At 44.9% G+C, this 19,027-nt stretch overlaps 1 protein-coding gene across 3 annotated transcripts in view; it reads left to right on the top strand.

Annotated features, from left to right (window-relative positions):
• The window catches only part of rasal2 (RAS protein activator like 2), a 449,735-nt gene that overhangs the window by 198,697 nt on the left and 232,011 nt on the right, over window positions 1–19,027 (top strand). For all 3 annotated transcript variants that reach the window (XM_070887403.1, XM_070887404.1, XM_070887402.1), the window contains exon 3: window positions 13,388–13,514. In XM_070887403.1, the coding sequence (XP_070743504.1) occupies window positions 13,388–13,514 (127 nt within the window). The remainder of the gene's footprint in view (window positions 1–13,387; window positions 13,515–19,027) is intronic.

Genomic DNA, 19,027 nt, shown 5'->3' with positions numbered 1-19,027 from the left:
GAATGGGGTACTGAAGTTGAATGTTCAGCCATGAACTCATTGAATGGCGGTGCAGGCTAGAAGGGCCGAATGGCCTACTCCTGCACCTATTTTCTATGTTTCTATGTTTACCTATGATTCCCTCATCACAGCATTGAAGTACCTCTTGAAGGGATCTATCCTTGGCTCCCTCCTATTTCTCATCGACGTATTGCCCCTTGGCGACATCATCCGAAAACACAGCATCAGTTTCCACATGTACGCTGATGACACCCAGCTCTACCTCACTACCACTTCTCTTGACCCTTTCTCGTTCTCTAAATTGTCAGACTGCTTGTCCGACATCCAGTTCTGGATGAACATAAATTTTCTCCAATTGAATATTGGGAAGACCGAAGCCATTGTTTTCGGTCCCCGCCGCAAACTCCGTTCCTTAGCCACTGACTCCATCTCTCTCCCCAACTTCTGTCTGAGGCTGAACCACACTGTTCGCAACCTTGGTGTCATATTTGACCCTGAAGTGAGCTTTGGACCACAAATCCGCAGCGTAACAAAGACTGCCTATTTCCACCTCCGTAACATTGCCAGTCTGCACCCTTGCCTCAGCTCATCCACAGCTGAAGCCCTCATCCATGCCTTTGTTACCTTCAGACTTGACTATTCCAACAGACTGCTGCCTGGCCTCTCACATTCTACCCTGCGTAAACTATAGCTGATCAAAAACTCGGCTGCCCTTGTCCTAACTCTCATCAAGTCCCGCTCACCCATCACCCCTGTGCTCGCTGACCTACATCGGCTTCCGGTTAAGCAATGCCTCGATTTCAAAATTCTCATCCTTGCTTTCAAATCCTTGGCCTCGCCCATCCTTATCTCTCTAATCTCCTCCAGCCCCACAACTCCCCGAGATGTCTGCGGTCCTTTAATTCTACCCCGTTGAGCATCCCTGATTATAATCGCTCAACCATTGGTGGCCGTGCCTTCTGTTACTTAGGCCCTAACCTCTGGAATTCACTGCCTAAATCTCTCCGCCTCTCTACCACTCTTTCCTTCTTCAAGGCGTGCCTTAAAACATATCTTTTCACCAAGCTTTTGGCCACCTGCCTTAATTTCTCCTTATGTGGCTTGGTGTCAAATGATTTTATCTCAATAATACTCCTGCGAAGCACCTTGGGATGTTTCACTACGTTAAAGGCGCTATATAAATACAAGTTGTTGTTGAATTATTCTGGGGCTTTTCCCCCTCTGTTCTACTTAGTGTGAACAAATGCTTCCTAACATCAATTCTGAATCGGCCTTTTGCTAACTTGTATTTATGTCCCCCTGTCCTTGTTTAACTTGAAATAATAGTCCTTTTTTGTTCCAATTGGTATCTTGTATGCCCCTGTACAGTTCCAAGTCCTTTGAAGGCTGAGAAGTTCGAGCTGATGGAGTCCAGAGTTTTACGGCAGAGAAGGAGGCTATTTGGTCCATCGCTTCTGTCCTTGTTCTTGGAAAGAATTATAACTTAGTCCAGTTTCCCTCTTTTTTTTTTCTCTCCTTTTCTTCACGACCCATTGTACGCTACTTCGAACAACAGCAACAACTTGTATCTATATAGCGACTTTAACATAGTGAAATGTCCCAAGGCACTTCACAGGAGTATTATGAGATGAAAAAAATTGCACCAAGCCGTATAAGGAGACATTGGGGCAGGTGACCAAAGGTCAAAGAGGTAGGTTTCAAGGGGCGCCTTGAAGGAGGAAAGAGAAGTCGAGAGGCGGAGCGTTTTAAGCCGGGAATTCCAGAGCTTGGGGTCCAGACAACAAAAGGAATGGCCACCAGAGCTTGGATGTTTATACTGTACCTTGATGACCAGCCTTGAATGTAGCTTTTCATTATGTAGCCTGACCAGAGCACCACGCACCTTCACCATGATGGCTTCAGTGTTCTACTGAACAAAATACAATTCCACATTCTCTTTGCTTTGTTGATTGCTCTCCCACAAACATGCCAAGTGTTGAGTTTGCTACTGCTCCTGGAGATCTCTCCGCTTTGTTCAACACCATTCCTTGAGCGTGTACCCCAGATTTCTTTTTTCCAGTATGTCAGTCATTTTCACTTAATCTGCCCAGTTGCAGGTTTTGTCCAGGTTGCTTTGTTGTTTCCTGGATGCCATGTGAGACTTGATTATACCCTACCCATTAGTTTAGCATCTTGTGCAAATTTGACCAATTTGCTTTGCATTCATGAGTCCCGGTCATTAATATAGATTATAAACAGTAGGGTCCCCAGCACTGATCTCTGGGGCACAGCATTCAGTACATCATCTCAACCTGATTCACACCTGTTGCTTCCCTTCTTGCAACCAAGTCCCTATCTAGCTGCAAGTTTCACTGAGGTTATCAACTGCCTTAAACTTATGCAGCAACCTTTCATGCAGAACTCTCCTTTATTTAACTTGTCCAGGGCTCATTCAAACAATCGCGAATGGAAGGGTTTTGACTGAGCAGTTGGTGTGTGATGGCAATGATGGACCACATTGTCCAAGTGAAACACAGGCATTGAAGTTTTTTTGACAAGTAACTTCCTGAGGTGCCAATGTTCAGTTGTGCAACGGCATTTATTCAAACTCCATATATTACCCAGTGCTGCAGTTGTTTGAGGAAGTGAAGTTGCTGATGAATTTAGATGAGCTGATGCAGTTAGTCTTCTGAACCTGGTAAGTAATGGAGAAGAATGTGAGCATCATCATTTCCAGATTAACCTTGTATTTGTATTGCTGAATGTTGTAGACTTGTGGGGAGCTGGGTAGATTGGTCATGGATCAGCTCACTGTTCAAGTGCTGTGCCTTACATCCACAAAATTGTCCACAGCACAGAGAACATTGGGATTCAAAGATGGTCTGTTGCTGTATGTTTTGCCTTTGCATCATCATCATCATCATCATAGGCAGTCCCTCGGAATCGAGGAAGACTTGCTTCCACTCCTGAAGTGAGTTCTTTGGTGGCTGAACAGTCCAATACGAGAGCCTCAGACCCTGTCACAGGTGGGACAGACATTCGTCGAGGGAAGGGTGGGTGAGACTGGTTTGCCGCACACTCCTTCCGCTGCCTGCACTTGACCTCTTCACGCTCTCGGTGTTGAAATTCGAAGAGCTCAACGCCCTCCCGGATGCACTTTTTCCACCTGGAGCAGTCTTTGGCCAGGGACTCCCAGTTGTCAGTGGTGATGTCGCACTTTATCAGGGAGGCTTTGAGGGGTCCTTGTTTCCACTGCCCACCTTTGGCTCATTTACCATGAAGGAGCTCCGCATAGAGCATTTGCTTAAGGAATCTCGTGTCTGGCATGTGAACTATGTGGCCTGCCCAGCGAAGCTGATAGAGTGTGATCAGTGTTTCAATGCTGGGGATGTTAGCCTGGATGAGGACACTGATGTTGGTGCGCCTGTTCTCCCAGGGGATTTGTAGGATCTTGTGGAGACATCGTTGGTGATATACCTCCAGCGACTTGAGGTGTCTTCTGTACATCGTCCATGCTTCGGATCCATACAGGAGGGCGGGTATTACTGCCTTTGCAGCAGCTGGTTATAAACATAACGGCCATTACATTGATGTGGAAGAATGATGATATCTTTCTTATTCAAAGGATGAGGAGTTTAAGCTTTCTGGGTACTGGCTTTCATTTTGGACACTAGAAAATGCACTCAACCAGGTAGGACAGGATCCTTGTTCTTGATTATGAAGTGGAGCCAGACAGGGTGTGGTGTTCGATAGCTTCTGGCCTCACCAATTGAGTTGGGCATTCAGGATTACTCGTGTATAGAGTTTAACATATCAAGGACATGAGCTGTAGCTCCTGTCAAATCTCCTTTCTTGATCTCCTCAATAATTGATTTTTTAAAATAATTCATTGGTAGAACTGAAAATTATTTATTTTGGGACTCCACTCCTTGAACAACAGTGGCAGTGATAACTGTTCATTTGCATTTTAAATTACGTCCTTGGAGAGGAACCGCAAGTTTAAGATCCCTCGTTCGGCTGCCACCAGGCTATATGAAGGGTCTGTTTTTCAAGATAGGACTCCTGAAGTAATCAATCTACTTTAATCATGAGTGTTAAAATTCAATTGTGACCTTTTAAGTCAGTGGCCTGATAGATACAGCTTGACATCCTTTTTCAAATAACATTAGACAGTGAATATGTTCATGTGAATTTGGATGTCATTGGTTGCAGTTATTAATCGGCTAAGGAATTTGAGTTGAGTATTTGCGAGATAGTTACTGTTATCTGCGACATTCAGTGAGAAATAAAATTGGGTGATAGAATTTTCCTCGCTGTTCTGTAGAATGCATCAATAAACAGTTTCTATTAATGCACAGTGCAAGAACTTATCAGTCGATAGTGGCCGTATTTCTGCATAAAGTGAGTACACAGTATTTAACTTGATCACCAAACCAGCCAGCCCTCTAATTTGGGAACCAAGACAGAGAGTGTGATAGGCAGAAAGTTCATGATGATTGATTGACAGCGGCGCTGATGTTGCTGGTGATGTGAGAAGGAAGGTTAGACTCTGAGATTAATCTACTTTTGTTCTGACGCAACACTACATATCATTTATAATGAGCCCTCCCTTGAAGTATTCTGATGGGGTTTTAGTGGACTATCCGTACAGGAAAATTACAATCATGTGCAACCTCTGCATGTTTTGGGGAGGAGGTTTTTTCTCCAGATAAGAACATAAGAACATAAGAAATAGGAGCAGGAATAGGCCATACGGCCCCTCAAGCCTACTCTGCCATTTAATACAATCATGGCTGATCCGATCATGGAATCAGGTCCACTTTCCTGCCCATTCCCCATAACCCCTTATTCCCTTATCTGTTAAGAAACTGTCTATCTCTCTTAAATTCATTCAGTGTCCCATCTTCCAAAGCTCTCTGAGGCAGCAAATTCCACAGATTTACAACCCTCAGAGAAAAAATTCTTCCTCATCTCAGTTTTAAATGGGCGGCCCCTTATTCTAAGATCATGCCCTCTAGTTCTAGTCTCCCTTATCAGTGGAAGCATCCTCTCTGCATCCACCTTATCAAGCCCTCTCAATCTTATATGTTTTGATAAGATCACTCCTCATTCTTCCAATGAGTGGAGGCCCAACCTACTCAACCTTTCCTCATAAGTCAACCCCTCATCTCCAGAATCAACCTAGTGAACCTTCTCCGAACTGCCTCCAAAGCAAGTATATCCTTTCGTAAATATGGAAACCAAAACTGCACAGAGTATTCCAGGTGTGGCCTCATCAATACCTTGTATAGCTGCAGCAAGACTTCCTGCTTTTATATTCCATCCCCATTGCAATAAAGGCCAAGATTCCATTGGCCTTCCTTATCACTTGCTGTACCTAGAAACATAGAAAATAGGTGCAGGAGTAGGCCATTCGGCCCTTTGAGCCTGCACCGCCATTCAATGAGTTCATGGCTGAACATGCAACCTCAGTATCCCATTCCTGCTTTCTCGCCATACCCCTTGATTCCCCCTAGTAGTAAGGACTATATCTAACTCCTTTTTGAATATATTTAGTGAATTGGCCTCAACAACTTTCTGTGGTAGAGAATTCCACAGGTTCACCACTCTCTGGGTGAAGAAGTTTCTCCTCATCTCGGTCCTAAATGGCTTACCCCTTATCCTTAGACTGTGACCCCTGGTTCTGGATTCCCCAACATTGGGAACATTCTTCCTGCATCTAACCTGTCTTAACCCGTCAGAATTTTAAACGTTTCTATGAGATCCCCTCTCATTCTTCTGAACTCCAGTGAATACAAGCCCAGTTGATCCAGTCTTTCTTGATATGTCAGTCCCGCCATCCCGGGAATCAGTCTGGTGAACCTTCGCTGCACTCCCTCAATAGCAAGAATGTCCTTCCTCAAGTTAGGAGACCAAAACTGTACACAATATTCCAGATGTGGCCTCACCAAGGCCCTGTACAACTGCAGCAATACCTCCCTGCCCCTGTACTCAAATCCCCTCACTATGAAGGCCAACATGCCATTTGCTTTCTTAACAGCCTGCTGTACCTGCATGCCAACCTTCAATGACTGATGTACCATGACACCCAGGTCTCGTTGCACCTCCCCTTTTCCTAATCTGACACCATTCAGATAATAGTCTGTCTCTCTGTTTTTACCACCAAAGTGGATAACCTCACATTTATCCACATTATACTTCATCTGCCATGCATTTGCCCACTCACCTAACCTATCCAAGTCACTCTGCAGCCTCATAGCATCCTCCTCGCAGCTCACACTGCCACCCAACTTACTACATTTAATCTCCTCGTCCAAATCATTAATGTACAATGTAAACAGCTGGGGTCCCAGCACAGAACTTTGCGGTATCCCACTAGTCACTGCCTGCCATTCTGAAAAGTACCCATTTGCTCCTACTCTTTGCTTCCTGTCTGACAACCAGTTCTCAATCCATGTCAGCACACTACCCCCAATCCCATGTGCTTTAACTGTGCACATTAATCTCTTGTGTGGGACCTTGTCGAAAGCCTTCTGAAAGTCCAAATATACCACATCAACTGGTTCGCCCTTGTCCACTCGACTGGAAACATCCTCAAAAAATTCCAGAAGATTTGTCAAGTATGATTTCCCTTTCACAAATCCATGCTGACTTGGACCTATCATGTCACCTCTTTCCAAATGCGCTGCTGTGACATCCTTAATAATTGATTCCATAATTTCACCCACTACTGAGGTCAGGCTGACCGGTCTATAATTCCCTGTTTTCTCTCTCCCTCCTTTTTTAAAAAATGGGGTTACATTGGCTACCCTCCACTCGATAGGAACTGATCCAGAGTCTATGGAATGTTGGAAAATGACTGTCAATGCATCTGCTATTTCCAAGGCCACCTCCTTAAGTACTCTGGGATGCAGTCCATCAGGCCCTGGGGATTAATTGGCCTTCAATCCCATCAATTTCCCCAACACAATTTCCCGACTAATAAGGACTTCCCTCAGTTCCTCCTTCTTACTAGACCCTCTGACCCCTTTTATATCCGGAAGGTTGTTTGTGACCTCCTTAGTGAATACCGAACCAAAGTATTTGTTCAATTGGTCTGCCATTTCTTTGTTCCCCGTTATGACTTCCCCTGATTCTGACTGCATGGGACCTACGTTTGTCTTTACTAACCTTTTTCTCTTTACATATCTATAGAAACTTTTGCAGTCCGTCTTAATGTTCCCTGCAAGCTTCCTCTCGTACTCTATTTTCTCTGCCCTAATCAAACCCTTTGTCCTCCTCTGCTGAGTTCTAAATTTCTCCCAGTCCCCAGGTTCGCTGCTATTTCTGGCCAATTTGTATGCCACTTCCTTGGCTTTAATACTATCCCTGATTTCCCTTGATAGCCACGGTTAAACCAGCTTCCCTTTTTTATTTTTACGCCAGACAGGGATGTACAATTGTTGTAGTTCATCCATGCGGTCTCTAAATGTCTGCCATTGCCCATCCACTGTCAACCCCTTAAGTATCATTCGCCAATATATCCTAGCCAATTCACGCCTCATACCTTCAAAGTTACCCTTCTTTAAGTTCTGGACCATGGTCTCTGAATTAACTGTTTAATTCTCCATCCTGATGTAGAATTCCACCATATTATGGTCACTCTGCCCCAAGGGCCTCGCACAACGAGATTACTAATTAATCCTCTCTCATTACACAGCACCCAGTCGAAGATGGCCTCCCCCCTAGTTGGTTCCTCGACATATTGGTCTAGAAAACCATCCTTTATGCACTCCAGGAAATCCTCCTCCACTGTATTGCTTCCAGTTTGGTTAGCCCAATCTATATGCATATTAAAGTCACCCACGATAACTGTTGCACCTTTATTGCATGCACCCCTAATTTTCTGTTTGATGCCCTCCCCAACATCACTACTACTGTTTGGAGGTCTGTACACAACTCCCACTAACGTTTTTTGCCCTTTGGTGTTCTGCAGCTCTACCCATATAGATTCCACATCATCCAAGTTAATGTCCTTCCTAACTATTGCATTAATCTCCCCTTTAACCAGCAATGCTACCCCACCTCCTTTCCCTTTTATTCTATCCTTCCTGAATGTTGAATACCCATGGATGTTGAGTTCCCAGCCCTGATCATCCTGGAGCCATGTCTCCGTAATCCCAACCACATCATATCCGTTAACATCTATTTGCACTTCCCGCACACGTAGTCGTAAGGGACACCGGAAGTGTCCCTGAGTTCCCACATGGTACAGGAGGAGCATAACTTGACCGAGCTCTCCTGTCATGACTTAACCCTTAGATTAACTTAAATTGGCAACAACAATGCTAAAGTTTACTCACTGTTATAGAAGAGAAAAAAGAAAAGCTACTTACCAATCAACAGCCAGTCACTTACCCCCTTGGCTGTGACGTCACCTTTCTGTTTCTTTCTACTTTTTTGCCCTCCCTGTAGCGGCACCGGCTAGCCTTTTGTAGGCCTCTCGCCGACCCCGGACTCACGTCTCTCCCGACGCCTCTCGCGGCCTTTTGTAGGCCTCTCGCCGACCCCGGACTCGCGTCTCTCCATGCACCTCCCGACGCCTCTCGCGGCCTTTTGTAGGCCTCTCGCCGACCCCGGACTCGCGTCTCTCCATGCACCTCCCGACGCCTCTCGCGGCCTTTTGTAGGCCTCTCGCTGACCCCGGACTCGCGTCTCTCCACGCATACTATTTTTCCTCCTTTAGGATGTTCATTAAAAGCTACCTATTTGACCTGCATACTATCCTTTTGTGTTTCATGCACAAGTACCCTCAGGTCCTGTTGTACTGCAGCACTTTGCAATCTTTCTCTATTTAAAGATAACTTGCACTTTGATTTTTTTCTGCCAAAGTGCATGACCTCACACTGTCCAACATTATACTCCATCTGCCAAATTTTTGCCCACTCACTTGCAGATTGTGTCCTCCTCAGACACTGCTTTTCCTCCCATCTCTGTATCATCAGCAAACTTGGCTACGTTATGAAAGATGTTAGTTCTGGCGAGTGAGACCTTTTATTTTGGTAATTTTGTCATTCACTGTGCATTGAACATTTCCAGATCAGCTATCACTCACTTAACTTTAGCATAAAACTCATTTGTTCTGTCCCATTTTGAACAGCAGACTTCCTGTAAGTTCTGAGTGATGCTGCTGATTCTGTGCCAGTTGGAGATGTTTTTGTGCTTTATGGCCCAAGGAAATCTGAGTTGAGACTGACTCAGTCAGAAGAAAGCCAATATTTCCATCTTCTCTGAACAACAATAACAATTTCTGTAAACATAGAAATTTACAGCGCAGAAGGAGGCCATTTCGGCCCATCGTGTGCGCGCCGGTCGACAAAGAGCCGTAAGGCCCTCGGTCAGCAGTTCTAAAGGTTACATACTTATTTAAGTAGTGCCTTTAACACAGTATAACATCCCAAGGCGCTTCACAGAAGCATTATAAAACAAAATCTACAAAGCCAAGCTACATAAGGAGATATTCAAACAGCTGACCAAAAGCTTGGTCAAATAGGTAGCTTTTAATGAACATCCTAAAGGAGGAAAAAGAGGCAGAGAGACGGAGTGGTTTAGGAAGGGAATTCCAGATCATAACCACTCACTGGATAAATTCTATTTTTCCTCATGTCGCCTTTGGTTCTTCTGCCAATCATCTTAAATCTGTGTCCTTTGGTTCTCGACCCTTTTGCCAATCGGAACTGCTCTCTCTATCTACTCTGTCCAGACCCCCCCATGATTTTGAAATCTCTATCAAATCTCCTCTCAACCTTCTCTTTTCTAAGGAAAACAACCCCAGCTTCTCCAATCTATCCACGTAACTAAAGTCCCTCATCTCTGTAATCTTTCTCGTAAATCTTTTCCGTACTCCCTCCAAGGCCTTCACATCCTTCCTAAAGTGTGGTGCCCAGAAATTGGATACAGTACTCCAGTTCAGGCTGAACCAGTGTTTCATAAAGGTTCATCATCATTTCCTTGCTTTTGTACCCTATGTTTCTATTCATGAAGCCCAGGATCCCGTATGCTTTTTTAACCGCTTTCTCAACCTGCCCTGCCACTTTTAAAGATCTGTGCACATATACCCTTGGGTCTCTCTGCTCATGCACCCACTTAAGAATTGTACCATTTAGTTTATATTGCCTCTCCTTGTTTTTCCTACCAAAATGTATCACCATACTTTTCTGCGTTAAATAGAGGTTGTAGATTTAAAATCTTTAGCAAAAGATGAGAAGTCACACTGAATCGTCGGGATACAGAACACTCGACCTGAAAAGGTGGTGGAAGGTGATTCCACAAATAACTTTAAAAGAGAGTTGGACAGGTACTTGAGGATGAGGAACTTGCAGGGTTACAGACAAAATGTGGGGTTGTGGGACTAAACACGGCTGCTCTTTCAAAGAGGCACAATGGGCTGAAAGACCCCCTGTTGTGCTGCAAGTTTCTATCATTCTATACATTCCAACCAGGAAAGTGACTGAATTGACACTAGTTGGTGATTCTGGTACTCCGACCTGTGTTGATAGACTTGCATTGGCAACTAAGTCGAGTGCAGGAATGAGAATCGGAGGAAGCAAGCTGCGCACACTGGGCTCAATTTTCCCCAAGCCTGTTTTCTGGCGTATTGCCAGAGTTGCGACACTTATTTAGGTCCAGAAATGCGCCAGAAAAACATGTCCGAAGTTTCCCCGATGTTTGTGCTGTAATCTGGAGCCGCGCAGTTGGCCAGTCGCCTTGGGGGGTGGAGCCTGCGGTCCGCGCCGGAAAAAGTAGCCGGGCCTTCTACACACGCGCAGGGAAAAAAACTGACGTTCCTGACGTCGCTGAAATTGCCGCGCATGCGCAGTAGAGCCAACAGCCTTGTATCTTTTCCCCTCTCTCCTCTTCCACCCCCCCCCCCCCCCCCACACCTTGAGTCTTGTGACCTCTCTCTCTCTCTCTCTCTCTCTCTCTCTTCCCCACCCCCCCGGGCACCAAGCCTTCAGATCGGCTGTCTGCGACCCTCTCCGGTTCCTGAGTGAGGTGCCTTCTTGGTCCGCTGTAGCCCCCGAGTAAGTACCTTCCTAGTTCACTGTGGCCTCCGAGTGCGTGCCGGTCCCGCTCCGCTGTTTCCCCCCGAGTGAGTGCCGGTTAGTTTGCTCCCTCCCCTGCTGAGCCTCTCTGGTCCCGAGTGCGTGCCTTCCCGGTGTTCTGCTGTGGCCCACGAGTGAGTTCCAGTTTGTTTGCTCCCTCCCCGGCCGAGTCTCTCCGGTCCGAGTGAGTGCCGGCCCCAGTCCGCTCCGCTTCCCGTCATCAGTGGCCTCCGATGTACTTACCTCCGCCGATTTCTTTAACTCTCCACAAGGGTTTTCTCACGAGGCCGCATAAGCTGGCAGAAATGGAGTAACTATCAGCTGGCCAAAGTTCACTAAATGGCCAGAATTGGCGTAGGTAGCTGGTTATGCCCCCTTTTGAGAAAAAAAAACTTACCTCAAAAAAAATGTAACTAGAGTTACGCTGGTGCAAATTGATTGGGGAAACTGGGGATTTTTAAGTTCGGCCAGAAAAAGCAGCCTGCTCCAAAAAAGTGGCGCAAATCACTGGGGAAAGTTGAGCCCACTGTGTGGTTTGGTCTTGTCTCACTCAAAACTTGATGCTGCTGCAGGTGCACAAGCTTGGGTGCCTGCCCATATGCACTACGATTTGAAGTTTTGAATGATATGAGAGGGCTAAGTGAGAAGCAAGCTGGGTCCAATTGAGGCATTGACATTTAAAAAGCCTTTTTTGCACAGTGCGATTACTGTAGTAAACTGGACTCCAGCTAAGATCAGCAAATTGAATGCTGCAACAAAATGTGTAATGCTTACTAAATGGCAATTATCCTACTGTTCATGACTCAAGAATAATCTATTGAAATTGTGACCTCAGTTTAAAAACTGTTCAGGAGACTGGGTAATGCTTTGAATGTTGCTCAGCCGAGAGCAGTAAGAAATGGTTTTCTGAGCTAAATGAGCTGGGTTGAGACAGAACAGAAAGAGCTTTACTTTGTACCTGACCTGTGATTCCTTGATGCTGACCGTGGGTGAAAATGGAAATGTAATTTTCCCAGCATGATCAGCCCTCACCATGATGCCATCGAGAGTTGATTGTCTGGGTTTGCATCTAAGACTTCTCCTAAATTGCAACAAAAGGGCAGGTCAGCAGGAGAAATGTCAGTCAACCACTGTTTTGCCCCTCTAATGACTGGCTCAGAGCAGAGCTGATACAAGTGTCGGATCGTGTCAACTCCACCCTCTCAGCCACAGTCCGTGCAGGACATGGGGAGCCCAGGGATTGGCAGGGATATCATATCCTCCCCCTCTTCTGGCATTCTTCTTAGCCCTTTCAATACTTGATTGAATGGCAGTCATAGTGAGGTAACTATGGGAGGGTTTTATTCCACTATTTTTTCTTTCAAGGAAACCAAGGTGAGTTATTTTGCAGTGGAATGAACCTGCAGTGACTACTGCTTCTGCTGCTGTTGTGTGGATGTCGAGATGATGGCGTGTGATTTAAAGGTAGCCAGGGAAACTTAAACCTGACCAAGCTGATGAGAAAATATCGCAAGAGTACTTTGGATGAAAGTAAAACAATAACAGGACAAATACTGACGCATGCACTTACGCAAGCATGAAGGACACATGCAAATGTGGCTATCTGTATATATTATTTGGGTGTAGGAGCCTGTGCAGACACTAAATGCCAAATCGCCTTCCTCTATGATGTAAGCTTTTATGGTTCAATGAAGAATTGAGTAAATGGCCCACATGTTAGATTTGACAATCACCAGACAGTGTAGAGGAGTTTGTTTGTGAAAACTTGTTGGAAAGTAACGGAATTGTAAATGAATGTTGCTGTCCCTTTATTTTGCTCTGTTTTGTCTGTGCTGCCCCAGTGGTTTTTCGTATCTTGCGTTGTAAGTGTAAAGATAATGGGGGAGGTGGGCGAGGTTAGTCACTGTGAGACCCACCTTTGTGATTAAGAATGCGACTATTTAAAATCTAAATGTGAATCTGTTCAGGATCGTGGCTCATCAAAGTGAGAAGTGCTGAGATGATGTGAAAAGTGAAGGAATTGATTGCTCTGCTTTATAGAGGGGACGCCATGGATCTGAGTCCTCCATTTTCAGGTCTTGAGGTTCTGAACATAAATCATACAGGTCGTACCTGCTGGGCCCATTTGTGTGGGAGCTCGATTCTGAGAAGAGACTTCATGCAAATTGGGTTGTAGCAGTTAAAATGCTTTATTTTTCTCGCGTTCGGCCGTTTCAATACAAAGAAGAAAGTGCCTTAAGTTTCGAATAAATCATGGCGCTGATGTGAAATTTTGCTTGATGTTGATGGAGTTGTGGAGTTGACCCATTCTCATTTTCACACAGGTGAATGTCGACATGTTGCAGGACCAGCAGGTGGAGTCCTCAAAAGGACGGATGCTGCGGCGCACAGTCAGCGTTCCATCCGAGGGACAGTTCCCAGACTATCAGCAGGACGGAAGCAATAAGCTGGGTGAGTTAAACTGGATTGCTACACTTGGGTTGCGCAGGTTGACTGGGTCTCTCTAGAAATTATATTCATACCCTGATCACTGCAGTGTCTGTTTTTGGGTGCCCTCTTGTGGTTGGTGATGTGAAATGCATAGTAAGTCACAAGGGCAACTTACTTTCCATCTCCTCGGTTAAGACTGCCACCTCCTGGCTGATCTGAAAACTGACCTAACTGAGATCTGAAGCCTTTTTGTCGCAGCCCAAATTCAGGACAATGGGATTATTTAGAAGCTGAATGGGTTTTACTCTGCCTCTTTTCTCCCCGAAGACTTTACATTCAGCTTCTCTCCGAATTAAATGGAAGATGAACACGTGATAATTTACTGCTTTTGAATCCAGCTGGGATGGCACATGACTTTCTTCACCTGTACCTTTATAGAAAGCTTTTTCCTATAGCGTCAGAACCTATTCCTGCAGTTGGCTGTAGATGTGTCACATTGCCTTGTTGCTATGAGGAGGGAAACTTTCCAGTGAATGTTTTGTATTGATAGAGTCAAACACTTCTCTGCACTGTGCTTAAAGGATGTCCTTTTTTTAGAATGACGGCCATGGGGACACAACATCACAGTTGTGAGGACTGAGATTTATTTGATGGAAAAGCAAACTCAATTGAAGAAATGATGCTGTGTTTATTTTTCGACACGAGATATATCTGAGTAGGTGGCAAACCAGAGTGGAGCAGTTTCTCTCCAAGTGAGTGAGATTTGAGAGGTCGAGGAACAAGATTCAAATCTGACCTCCACCTCAAGAACTCAAATAGGAAATTCAGACCAACTTTACCCAGAGAGTGGTGAGAATGTAGAACTTGTTACCACAGGGAGTGGTTGAGGTGAATAATATAGATGCATTTAAGGGGAGGCTAGACAAACATATGAGGAAGAAGAGAGAGGGTTAGGCTGAGAGTTAGATGAATGAGGCAGGATAGGAGGAGGCTCAAGGTTGGGCCGAATGGCCTGTTTCTAGTGCTGTATATCCTATATAAACAAAGATACCCTCCTCTTCTACCATAGACTCCAGATTGGCAGGTAATTTACACTCAGCGCTGTGACAGTCCTGCTCTGTAATGTTACTGATGGCATTTGCCTTCTCTAAGGAAATGCATCACTTTTGCTTGCCAACTTCTCGGTAGCATGGTGAAAATTGAGATCACACTGCATGAATCATTGTTGGGAGCATTACTCAGATCACGCTTTGTGCCAACGTACAAGACCACAGGTCCTATTCTAACCTCAAAAACATTTGTTTTGTTTTGTTCACGAAAGAATTCTATTGTATCGCTTGTGTAGCTGACTTGCCAATATAAATTAATATGATTTATTTCTCACCTCAGAACATACCCCATAGACCAGGTAAGGCAGAAACTGCTTCAAAGTCGGGTTTTGATAGGAAAATAAAATTTAGAAAGGGTCCGTGTGTAGTATTTGTTTCAAAGAAAATTGGTTTTATTAAATCATTTCATTTCAGTGTATTCTTGATTTGTTTTTAGAATTTAAACCTCTCAACCTCTCGGTAATTGTTGCAAAGTACCTATATATCGCCCCATATATAGATTCCTATTTACATAATGTGTAGAATCAAAGAACCCTATGGCCCCAGGTAGCCTTTGCTCTTATGTAGCAGTATTGTCATTAAAAATATTGATGTCTGCTCTTGAAAAATCCAAATTGTGCTTTGCTCGACTAAATTCCAGTGAACAAGTAATTTGATGTAAGCAAGTTGTAATTATCAATATTAGACTGTAGTCTCCCATTTGCTATTCATATAGAGACTTGGGTGATGAAGTTCTGGTGGGAGTTTCCAATGTGGTCGTTCGGTCCTGAGTGTTGGCTTTTTTTTGTCCACATGTTGGAGTACTTCATTGTGGAGATGCTGTACTGATTGAATTAGATTGCCTCAGTTGAAGACAGATCACAGGACGGTACTTGAATAACTAGAGGTAGTTATGCTATGCTTTGTGTATTGGATACTTTAGCTTCCAGGAAACCTTCATCGATAAAGGTTATAACCAGGTCATGAAAATGGAAGACACTTATTATCTGGTATTCCCTCTGGACACCTGGATCCCATATCATCTTGGTGTCTGTACTTTCGAATGTCTCTGTGCCATCTGGGGAGATTGACAATGTTAAATGCACAGGCTGGTAGTGCTACTGACATGGAGTAGGACTGAGGCAGCGAAAGATTTGGCCACGACTGGTGGGACGAAAGGGAGGCAGCAGTCACAGAAGGCCAGAGTTAGAGGAGTGGAGTGATCGGGAGGGTTTGAAAATCTTAATCTACTCACTTCCCTCTTTGGGGTTTAAGCAGTAATTCTCGAAGCTGTGTACCATCGTCCTGAACCAGTGCCCTTTGTTCCAGGATGTTCTTTGTGTGTGTGTGTGGTAGTGTGGATAGCACTGCAGTCATTGGCAGGAGCTAGAAATTTAAGAGTTATATTTGACAAGACATGATAACTAAACAGTGCTTCAACCTCATGGAATTTTTCTGATTGAAGTAATTTTTGAATTTAATTTGTGCTGGGAAATGATTCTTAATTCTCCTCTGTAGAAGTCTGCCTGGCATCTGATTGATGTTGAAGGAGCACAAACTTATTTGCTTCAGACTTGTTGGCTGGAGCGCACATCTGTGTTACTTTTAAATTCTCGATGCAGATTTACAACAGGAGTAGTTGAATGTAGCCTTGTCCCTCACGTAAAATCTCACCCTAGGTAGGCCTGCAGCCTCTCAATTAGGCAATTAGCTGTAAATAGCTTTGTTTGCCGACTTGTGGTTTTTAAAAGAACTGGTGAGTCAACCCAATTCAAATATGGCACAGAAAGGGAAGGTTGTATGGACCGTGGTTCTGATGAAGTAGTTGGTGGCAAAATAGTTTCCAAGCAGCTCTTTTGATGGTGGGTGAGTATGTGGAAAGGTGTGGCTTTGAGCAGTACAGATCAGGAATGTCGGAAGTCTGATCCCTGGTCTGTGCTGTTTTTTTAAAATTTGTTTTGATGTGGGCATCACTGGCAAGGCCAACATTTATTGCCCATCCATAACTGCCCTTGAGAAAGTGGTGGTGAGCCGCCGCCTTGAATGCTGCAGTCCTTGTGGCGAAGGTACTCCCACAGTGCTGTTAAGGTGCGAGTTCCAGGATCTTGACCCAGCAACGATGAAGGAATGGCGATATATTTCAGGATGGTGTGTAACTTGGAGGGGAATTTGGAGGTGATGGTGTTCCCATGCGCCTGCTGCCCTTGTCCTTCTCGGTGGTAGAGGTCGCGGGTTTGGGAGGTGCTTACGAAAAGCTGTGGCGAGTTGCTGCAGTGCATCTTGTAGATGGTACATACTGCAGCCATGGTGCGCCACTGGTCGAGGGAGTGAATGTTGAAGATAGTAGATGGGGTGCCAATCAAGTGGGCTGCTTTGACCTGGATAGTGTTGAGCTGCTTGAGTGTTGTTGGAGGTGCACTCATCCAGGCAAGTGGAAAGTATTCCATCACATTCCTGCACTTGTGCCTTGTAGATGGTGGAAAAGCTTTGGGGCGTCAGGAGGTGAGATACTCACCGCAGAATACCCAGTCTCTGACCCGCTCTTGTTTCCACAGTATTTATGTGGCTGGTCCAGTTAAGTTTCTGATCACTGGTGACCCCCCAGGGGGATTCAGCGATGGAAATGACGTTGAATATTAAGGGGAGGTGGTTATAGACTCTTGCTTGTTGGAGATAATCATTGAATGGTACTGGTGTAGCATGAATGTTACTTGCCGCTTATCAGCCCAAGCCTGAATGTTGTCCAGGTCTTGCTGCATGCGGGCATGGATTACTTCATTTTCTGAGGAGTTGCGAATGAAACTGAACACTGTGCAATCATCAGCGAACATCCCCACTTCTGACTTTATGATGGAGGGAAGGTCATTGATGAAGCAGCTGAAGATGGTTGGGCCTAGGTCACTGTCCCGAGGAACGCCTGCAGCGATGTCCTGGGGCTGAGATGATTGACCTCCAACAACCACAACCATCTTCCTTTGAGCTCGGTATGACTTCAGCCAGTGGAGAGTTTTCCCCTGATTTCCGTTGACTTCAGGTTTGCTAGGGCTCCTTGATGTCTCACTAAGTTAAATGCTGTCTTGATGTCACCTCTTGCCTCACCTCTGGAATTCAGCTTTTTTGTCCATGTTTGGACCAAGGCTGTAATGAGGTCTGGAGCCGAATGAGCACGTTATTGGTGAGTAAGTGCCGCTTGTTAGCACTGTCGACAATACCTTCCATCACTTTGCTGATGATTGAGAGTAGACTGATGGGGCGGTAATTGTTAGCAATATCAACTAAGGCCAGTTGTTGGACCACTAACAGTGAATGCAGTGCATGGCCAAGAGAGTAGGAGTCGGGTGGGGAGGAGAGAGAATTGGCAAGGGTTTTCTCTGCTGAAAGTGCATGTAGGTGTGCACATAGTATTGGCCCAATTGTAAAACTTTAAAAAAAATACTTGCTAACATTTGCTGTCCAGGATCCCATGGGAAGAATGGTTACTTGAGTGGACTACTGGAAACTGCCAGTGCCCACAGAAGCACACTTCAGCATTAATTCAATAATTCATTGCAGCTGTCACGAACTGTGATCGTTGTAATTTTATGTGATTTTAAAAAATTATTTCAGGTTCAAAATGTAGTTCTCTTTATCTGGCTGTGATGGGGCAGGATTTGCTGATGTACGTGAAAAGGAGATTTTGAAGATCGCAGAAATACACCCTTTTAATCAGCAGAATATCTTTCTATGTAGTTTCCATAAATTTGGTGTATAGCTGGCAAGAGTCAGTTACATTAAATGCATCCGGACCTAAAGAAAGAAAACTTGCATTTACATAGCTCCCTTCACAACCTCAGACATCCCAAAGCGCTTAAAGTCCATGAAGTACCTTTTGATGTGCAGTCACTGTTGTAATGTCGGAAATCATAGAATGGTTACAGCACAGAAGAAGGCCATTCGGCCTGTTGAGCCCGTGCTGGCTCTCTGCAAGAGCACCTCCGCTAGTCCCACACCCCCTCCCTTTCCCTGTAGCCTGCAAATTTTTCTCTCAGGTACTTATCAAACTCCTTTTTGAAAGCAGTGAGTGAGTCTGCCGCCTCCACCCTTTCAGGCAGTGCATTCCAGATCCTAACACTCGCTTTGTATATAAAAAAAAAGGTTTTTTCTTTTGTCTTCTTTGGTTCTTTTGCCAATCACTGTAAATCTGTGTCCTTTGGTTCTTGACCCTTCTGCCAATGGGAACAGTTTCTTTCGATCTACTCTGACTAGACACCTCATGATTTTGAAACCTCTATCAAATCTTCCCTCAACCTTCACTGCTCTAAGGAGAACAGCCCCAGCTTCTCCAGTCTATCCATGTAACTGAAGTCCCTCATCTCAGAAATCATGCTTGTAAATCTTTTCTGCACTTTCTCCAAGGTCTTCACATCCTTCCCAAAGTGCGGTGCCCGGAATTGGACACAATACTCC

The sequence above is a fragment of the Pristiophorus japonicus genome, chromosome 8, assembly GCF_044704955.1.
Source record: "Pristiophorus japonicus isolate sPriJap1 chromosome 8, sPriJap1.hap1, whole genome shotgun sequence".
Classification (NCBI taxonomy): Eukaryota; Metazoa; Chordata; class Chondrichthyes; family Pristiophoridae; genus Pristiophorus; species Pristiophorus japonicus.
This window is presented reverse-complemented; position numbering and strand designations above follow the sequence as displayed.